At 49.5% G+C, this 8,907-nt stretch overlaps 2 protein-coding genes across 3 annotated transcripts in view; both read right to left on the reverse strand.

Moving 5' to 3' along the window:
- The window catches only part of Trap1 (TNF receptor associated protein 1), a 29,382-nt gene extending 28,799 nt beyond the window's left edge, over positions 1-583 (reverse strand). The window contains exon 1 of the mRNA XM_050136163.1: positions 426-583. Within this exon, the coding sequence (XP_049992120.1) occupies positions 426-513 (88 nt within the window). The 5' untranslated portion in view covers positions 514-583. The remainder of the gene's footprint in view (positions 1-425) is intronic.
- Positions 584-3,326: 2,743 nt separating this feature from the next.
- The window catches only part of Crebbp (CREB binding protein), a 132,478-nt gene continuing 126,897 nt past the window's right edge, over positions 3,327-8,907 (reverse strand). For both annotated transcript variants that reach the window (XM_050128667.1, XM_050128581.1), the window contains one exon: positions 3,327-8,019. In XM_050128667.1, the coding sequence (XP_049984624.1) occupies positions 5,869-8,019 (2,151 nt within the window). In that variant the 3' untranslated portion in view covers positions 3,327-5,868. The remainder of the gene's footprint in view (positions 8,020-8,907) is intronic.

Genomic DNA, 8,907 nt, shown 5'->3' on the forward strand with positions numbered 1-8,907 from the left:
ATATACATATGCGCGCGCGTGTGTGTAACGCTAACACCGTCACCGTTACTCGAGTGGGGGTGGGAAAGCACAGATTAAGGTCTTCCCCTCACCCCATTCCTTGTATCTTCTAATTGCAGGTCCTAGGAATGCAGGGACCAACCACTGGGAGTTCACTGAACTGAAGTCTGAGGTGATCACTGTTTCTGTTCACAGTTTCTACTCCAGGGCTTGAGCTCTGCGGGAATTAAGCGTGTGCAACGAACGCGTGAACTTGGGTCCTGATTGCGGAACCCAATCAGGAACGCCAAGGACTGACCAGCCCAGGCTGGGGGAGCCCGCCTAGAAGCGACCCTAGAAGCGACCGCACTTCCCTGTCCCAGCGCGGCAGCCCCGGCGCTTGTGCGGCCTCGAACGCCGCCTCTGGGCTCTCGCGCCGCGCTCACCTCGCCGGACGCCCGCCAGCGCCGGAGCCCGCAGTGTAGTCTGCAGCCCGCGGCCCCACAGCAGCGCAGCCCGCAGCTCGCGCGCCATGACTCCGTCCCAGCGCCGCGAACAGCCACGAGTGGCGAGGCAGGCCTTCCGCGGGGGTGGCGCAGTGACGTCAATGCGAGCGACGGGCTCGGGCTGCCCAAGGCTCTGCCTGTGCGGGAACGTGAACGGAGCAAAACCCCAGCGCAGGGGCCTGAGCACCGAATTTTTTGACCTTGGATGACAGTGACAAGGGCGTGGAATGTGTGTGTGTGTGGGGGGGGGGTTGTACCCGGAGCCGCAGCTGCGCTGGGCGGGAGCACCCCATTCTCGAGACTGGAGTGTGGTTCCAGCGGACCTACCCACCCATGTGCTTCTATGCGTTTGGGCCACTGGAAGAATCTCCTACAGCAATGCAAAAAAGCTAGTGACAAAGAGATTTTAGGTTTCACTGTTCCCAAAACGTGAAATCAGTAGCCAACACCTCCAGAACTGGACTTACCCGTTTATTGTGACTTTCTCCCTACTGGAAGTTTGTTTGGGGATCCAGGCCAAACTCTCCACCACTTCGTAAACAGATTGCTTGTCGTAATCTCAAAGCAAGGCCCAGACGGCTCCTTTGTAACAGGTTCTCACTTTCTAAATATATTTTGCTATGATCAAATTTTACAAAAAAAATCAAAAGTTAAAAAACGTTAACGCGGTTGCTTAGCTTGCTACTAGACACTAGTCCCAACTGCTGTAATATACACACCACACAAAACCAGTTTTGTAAAGTCAGGAGGTGGTGGCACATGCCTTTAATCCCAGCCCTTGGGAGGCAGAGACAGGGGGAGTCTCTGAGTTCGAGGCCAGTCTGGCCTACAAAGCAAGTTCCAGGACGGCTAGGATTGTTACACAAAGAAACTCTTGTCTCGGGGCGGGGGTGGGGTAACCGCTCCTGCCTGACTGTAAAGGTCCGCATAGGGCCATGTTTAGGAAAGTTCCAGGTTGAATATGTCAAGGATAGCTCTCCCATGCTTGATTTTATAGATGGAAAATAGAAAAAGAATGGACAGATCCAGGAGGCTGGAGGATTGACTCGGTCTGTAAGTGCTTGATGCCCTGATATCCCCAAGAAAACGACAGAGCAATGTGTGCCTATAATCTCAGTGATAGGGAACCGAAAATCCTCGCAATTTGCTGGCCAACCAATCTACCTAAACCTGTTAGCCCCAGGTTCACGGGAAAGACTGTTCAAAATGGAAGGTAGAAAGGAGCAATAAGACATTTCACTGTGCACCTCATGATTATTCCCTTCCCCCCAGTTCTGCTGCATGGCCCACATCCTCCATAACCAACCCCACCCTTCGTTGTTAGAGTCCTACCATGCCCTTTCCTGGATCCTTAGTTTCTAGCTTCTGCCTCTGCCCACAGGCCCTATATCACCTACCCTACCCTGCTTATGTTCCATTTATGTCACCATGTAGAATAGCTTCCCTGGAGTCTTGAGAGGCCCCACGTCTCATTCTGTTTTATCCCTTTAACTCTCCATTCTGGAATCACCTCTTCTGTCAGAGCTAACAGGGGCATCTATGGAACACCTGATCTGGCTTGGGGAAGAAGTTTAGAAAGGTGAAGTGGCATTTGACAACGGAAGAGGAACCTGGGCTTTGTAGTTAAGGATGCGGATGTAGGCTCTGCCATTGTAAACCAACCCTAGGCTCCCCCGTGAGAAAAATTTTTGACCTACGTAGTATTTACCAAGGGCCAGGAACAGCAAACGACTTCCCACAAAACTCCCAGGGCCTTCTGTACACTCCAGTCCAAGCTAGAGGGGTTGACAAACAGGGGTCTACTTCAAACACCACCTGACATTTACCCCTTGCTGTCTAGGCCCACTTTCCAGCTTGGGACATTTAGAATTTCTTTGAATGCTCACTCCAGGAAGGAACATGGAAAGTTGTCTTGTCTTAGTGGCCCTTATCTGTGCCAACATCTGAGGAGTCCTGGGCAGTATCAGCAGGCGGGAGAATACCCAGAAGACATGACAGGAACTCAATTCTGTGGCTAAGCTTGCCAGAATCCCTCTGAATTTGATTAGCGAAAAGTGAATTGTTTTCTAACAAATCCTCTACAAACTGGTGTGAACATGGCGACAGCAGTGTTTTAGACAATTTACATCAGTGGCAGACCCATTCACCCAAACTCACTGGGGTTTGTTTTTAGTTTGGGTTCTGGACCATTCCCTCAGTATGTTATCACTGCTCCCCACCCTGCACCTAGAATGAACAACCAACACATGTAAAGCACCCACTATCTATCAGGCTCCTGTGTATTGTCAGTCCTAGATGGCCAGACTTATTCCCCAAGCTTGCTAGTGTCTGGACACAGGACTGCCTCCCAGAACACTATCCTGTATTTTCTGGCATCACAGTGCCTACCAAACACACAATCACCTTGATGGGAAGTGTTTCCTTCTGTTATTAACGCCAGCTTATTTTGTCATGCAGCACTAGATTAAATGTTGATTCAAATGTGACCTCTCCTTTTTTGAGACAGGTCTCTATGTAGCCAGGGAGCTGTCCTTTAATTCCCTATGTGGTCTCCGGGTTGGAGGTCTTCCTGATTCCTCTAGCTCTAGCTTTTCTGGGATTAAATGCATGAGCTACCATGCCCCACTAGTCCCATTTAATAGAAATCAAAAAGGCAATTTACATGTCTTTACCCCAACAGAGCAGAACAGCATGTCATTTGCATTCAGTCCTTAAATGCTAGTTTGAAGAGCCTCAAATGCATGCAGGGCTGACACCTGGCATCTCCAGTAGTTTAGTGACTATCAGTTGAGCTAATGCTAAGGGGATCATTAGCCAATCGGAACCACCTTTGAATCCAAGCAGTTTTACCAGCTTTTATTATAAACACCAGCACATTTCAAGTTCCCTCTTTTTGATCACAAATATAGGACTTTTTTCTTCTCCTCTTAAGTATACAGCATGAGACACAGTGTCTGGGCACTCCAGCTCTTACAGAAATTTCCTTAGGACAAACTTAGGGATATTATCCACAGCCCACATCCTCAGGCACATCCTCTGACATCCAGCTGGACAACGGCACAGGATGCAGACTCCTTGCCAAGTGCCACCTTCTGAGGTGGGTGGAGAGCAGCTCTTCTGAGGCTCCAGTTCCTCTTCTTGTTTGAACACATGGCTTGGGGCTTCCCAATTGGCAGCAAGGGAATTCTGAAGAGAGCCGAGAATGTGCAAGGACCCATCAAGCTGAGCAAGGACGGAGCATCACCTCTGGAGGACTTGGGACAGGGCTTAGTTGGGGATGTTAGATGATGGTCTATTCCTTACCTGGTCTTATCCACAGTATTAAAATTCAAGATTCAAAATTCTACATTCAAAACTCTAATCTTGAAAGGCCTTCCTCAAATTTAGATTTCCAAGTATCATGAATTTTGAAAATACTTCTGTGAACTTAAAAGGCCAAAAGGAAGGATATTTGGGTCATGATTTCTAAATTTAGCTACCCCACCCCCATCTAGACCACTCTTTTGGTTGGAAGACAGGTATTTTTTTTTTTAAAGGTCCCTGGGAGCAGCAGGCTAGGGGTTTAGTTCCCCTGTCAGTGGTCCTCCTCTTAGATGTGACATTTACAGTATTCAGGAGCTACCAACCCCTGCTCAGAAAGGACACCTGTTACTGGACTTCACAAGCCAGTAAGGCCATGAAGTAGCAGCCCCTAGGGTGGCACCAGACCTGCAAAGCCCTAATGAGCCTCATGAGGCAGGCTGATGGAGGTAACCTCCCTGTTTAACGTTTGGGGAGGGGAGGTCAGGAACCACCTCAAGTCCCTGGAGCACCCTTTGCATTGATTGTGGGATCTGGGTAGAGAAAGAGGGGGCTGTCTGAAAAGGAGGGGGGCAGGAGCCCTCCCCACAAGGGCAGCTGGCCAACAAGGAGGAGGACAGGAAGAGTAGGCTAGAGGCAAAGTGCTGTTTCTGACCCAGTGGTGATTGTCCCTTGTGGCATGGGTGACATTCACCTGTGAGTACTGAATATGCAAGGCAATGCTGAGCTGCCTCCTCACTCTCTGCACAGGGAGCCCCCTCCCGCCTGGTGGCTACAAGCCTGGGACACTTCCCAGCTGCCACCCGTACTGCAACTATGACTGCAGCCCCGACCTCTCCACTCTGAGCGAACAATCAGAACCATGTCTTACAAAGAACAGACTCCAAAAATATATATAAATAAATAAAAACCTTAAACATTCTTACAGGGATCTTAAAGAACAGAATACATGTTAAAAACTTCAGTAATTTATATCAATTTTAAGCGATACTTTATATACAATGGGGAAAAAAAACACATGCATAGTCCAAATACAATGTTGAAAACAGCATTTTCATAACAAAAACCCCCGAACACTAAGTGTTAATACCATGTACATGAATTCAAGAAGGAACACCCTTTTTGTCTGTTGCACACAGTTTATTTAACAATATGATATAAGAAATGAGTTGGTACGTTACCATTCTATACAGTGATTGAATCTTCTTGAATTTTCTTATTTATAGTAATTATAGCGCTTGCATGATTTACACTAGAATTGCTTTTCCTCATTTCAAGTTTCACATAGAAGAAAGAAAAGAATGCTTCTTCTCTATTAACATTAGCATGGTCTAAGAGAGTGATCATCCCTATTTTTGTCTAAAACCAGTTTTATCAGAGAAACAAAGCAACAATTTCTACATCTGCAAGACAAGAGGTTGGCTTAAGCCAGCATGTATAGATAAATGTGTGTGGGTGTGTACATGTGTGCACGCCGGAGTCAATTCCTATCGTCCAGGGGTAATACTTGGAGATGCCCACAGAGTTCACTATAGAAAAAAAATCTTCCCGCAACATCAGCTCGTTATCGGGACACATTATAAGATGCATTATTTCTGGAACCAGTTTCTGAGTATTATTTTTCTTTTCACTTTTAAACATAAATGTTTAAGTCTTGAAAATACAAATAAAAAATATGAATATAATGAACTTGTTTTTCCCATTAAAAAAAGGCATGAGTCACCAGCAATGACGACAAAAAGAATCCAAACAACCCCCCACCCCCCGAAACAAAACAGAAAAAAAAAAAGAGAAAAAAAAGCCAAGAGAGAAAGAGAGAGACTGACCAGATATTTAAATCAACTGGTTTTTAACAAAAAATATATTCTTTGTATTGTTTCTTTAAACATCAATCCACCCTTCCATGCTTGGGAGTCACAGTCCCATCTAGGCTTAATAAAAAGAGCCCAGATGCCTGGATTTTCAGTACAAAAAGTCCAAGAACATGAAAGGGGAAGGGGGAAAAAAAAAAACAAAAAATGAAAATAATAAAATAAAATAAAATCCCCAAAACAAAAAACAAACACCCAATGCTCTCATAATGCTACAAACCCTCCACAAACTTTTCTAGTGTGTCTCCCGTGGTATCACCAACCAGGGACAGTTCACTGGACAGCGCACTCCTGTTGGGGGTATTCAGCTGGGGGAGCATTGCACTCTGTTCAGGGTTCCCCAGGTGTCCCTGATCCATGGAGCTGGCCATGGTGACTGCGAGTCCGGGGTGGGGGGAACCAGTCTGGGGTGAAACATGGTGTGGTGAAGGCTGGGGCTGTATCCGTGGTGACGGGCTGGAATGTGGAGGCTGGGATTGGGGCCGCGGAGACTGGACAGGGGCTGGAGACCGCACCTGGTTACTAAGGGATGTGGCGATCTGTTGGCCGGGGAGATGCGAGGCCTGTGGCTGTCCTGAGAGCATATGCTGCTGGGGGCTCATGGGGTTCGGCTGGCCTGGGGACCCAATCTGCTGCTTCATCTGCTGCTGTTGCAGAATCCGCTGCTGTAGGGCCTGTTGAATGTTGGGGGTGCTATCTGCCCCCAGCCCAGGCTGCCCCATTTGGCCAAGTTGTCCCATTGGAGCAGCCATCTGGCCCATGGAGCTGCCCTGGATGGGGAGGTGCTGTTGCATACGTTGCTGCTGCATAGCTGGGGCATAGCCTCCAGGTCCTTGCGGCTGCTGGAACTGGCCGTGTCCTGCCATGGCTCCGGCCATGCTGGCACTGCTTTGCTGTTGTTGTTGCTGCTGCTGCTGTTGTTGCTGCTGCTGCTGGTGCTGTAGCAGCTGTCTCCTCACCATTTCTCGGTACTGTGGATTCATGTTTGCCATGTTGGGGTTGTGTCCCGGGTTCATGATGTTCAGAGCTTGTCCCTGGGGGTTCAGGCCTCCCATCGCCTGTTGCTGTGGAGGCACACCAGGCCGTGGCACACCAGCCTGCATTGCACTCAGGTTCTGCAGGCTGGGTTGCTGGTGCATGCCGGGCTGGGGCTGCATACCAGGCTGGGACTGAAGTCCAGGCTGGGGCTGCATGCCAGGCTGATTGGCCACATACTTGGCTGTGCGCTGTTTGATGAAAGCTGCCATTAGCTGTGGGTTTGATTTGAGGATGTTCAACACCTGCTGCTGCTGCTGAGGGGAGCTGGGTGACTTCAGGGTCCGGAGCAGGTCTTGCAGGGCACTTGGCGAGATGCTCCTTGGTGGCTGCACATTGGGCATCCGTGGCCCAGCCACAGCTGCCTGGGCCTGCATGGACATTACAGGCCTGGGCATGCCTGGCATTGGCTGCTGCTGGGGGATGGGTGCCTGCTGCCACTGCCCAGGTGGCATGCTAGGCATGACAGGCCCACTGACTTGGTTGGGACGGGGCACATTCAGACCCACAGGGGCCATCTGGTTACCTGGGGTTCCTATACCTGCACGCCCTGGGGGCATGCCATTGTTGATGTTTGCTCGGTACAGGTGCTGCTGTTGCTGGGCCTCCCGTTCAATTTGCCTTGCTGCTTCCACTGCCGCTGGTGGGGGCTGGGCGGGGGGCGGGGGAGCTGGTACCTGGTTGGTAGGCTTCCCAGCAGACACTATTGTGGGGGGCTGAGTCCGGGCTACATTAGGGAAGCCAGCTGATGACATGTTTACAGGTGAAGGTTGAGGCTGGGCAGGGGGCTGTGGTGTCTGGGGTGTGCTGGGCTGCTGCGTGGGGGTCCCGGGTGGTGCTGAGGTAGGAGAAGGCAAACTCTGCTGAGGCACATTGCGGGTGTTCATGGTGGCCATTCGCCGGCGCATGAGCTGGGCCTGCTGCAGGCGATGCTGGATCTGCTGCTGGCGGAGCTTGTGTTTGATGTTGAGGCAGAAGGGCACAGGGCATTTATTTTCTTGGCAGTGTTTGGCGTGGTAGCAGCAAAGAGCAATGAGCTGCTTGCACACTGGGCATCCTCCGTTAGTCTTGCGCTTACATCCCTTGGTGTGCTGCACAACTCGTTTCATCTTCTGGCAAGATGGCAGAGAGCAGTTGGCATTGCGACACTGGCAGGCATGGACCAGGGACTGGATGCAGCGTTGGATGCTGAGGCGCCGGGACTCCTGAGGGCTCTTGGACTGTGGCTCACCTTGACTGCTGCCCTCATCATCAAGACCCAGCCCCCACTTTACCATCTTATGAGTATGGCTCTTTGTGTTGTAGCAATTGATACAAAGGTCGTAATCCTGTAGAGAAGCAAGAGGGACAGACCAACATCAGCAGAGGCCCAGTATGAGCGAGCAGACACTCTTGGGTATGGGTCGCTTGAGCAGTTATAGTGGTCTCCTTCCCCCACCCACTTCCTTCTTTATTTCATGTGCTTTGAGAAAAGCATCAAGACCTTACCTTGAGACTTAATAGTGAGAAATAAGAACACCGTGGTCATTTCCTCCTAGTGCTACCAGAGGATGTCAGACACTATCCCGGGGAGAAAGGCATCAAATGATCCTCCCCCAAAACAGAAGCCCAAGTGGCTTAGAGATACTTGAACTTAGGAACTAAAAAGGAAGCATTAAATGTGAAGGATGGGTTGGGAGAGCGCTCACTGGGTAAAATAAGGTGATGGTCAAATATGAGGACCTGAGTTTGGATCCTCAGCATTCACACAAAAATCCAGTGCTTATAACTGCAGCACCGGACAGGGAGGAAGTAAGTGGACTGCTGGGAATTGCTGGTCCCCAGCCTAGCCCAAAGTTCAGTGACAGATCTTTTCTAGGGAAATGAGGTAAAGAGCTACAGAGCAATTCTCTGGCCTCTGTATGCATACACACAAATAGTTCACATACACACATCCAAACAAATCTATCCACAAACAAATCTGAGGATGAAGTCCTAAGGCTGGGTCTAAAAATTGTGCTCAAAGAAAACACATAAAACCATAAAATAGTAGCCGGGCGATGGTGGAGCACGCCTTTAATCCCAGCACTCGGGAGGCAGAGCCAGGTGGATCTCTGTGAGTTCGAGACCAGCCTGGTCTACCGAGCTAGTTCCAGGACAGGCTCCAAAGCCACAGAGAAACCCTGTCTCGAAAAACCAAAAAAAAAAAAAAAAAAAAATGTAACACATCTTTGCAT

The sequence above is a fragment of the Alexandromys fortis genome, unplaced genomic scaffold (assembly GCF_014885135.2).
Source record: "Alexandromys fortis isolate MF-2015 unplaced genomic scaffold, M_Fortis_MF-2015_v1.1 scaffold_29, whole genome shotgun sequence".
NCBI classification, from domain to species: Eukaryota; Metazoa; Chordata; class Mammalia; order Rodentia; family Cricetidae; genus Alexandromys; species Alexandromys fortis.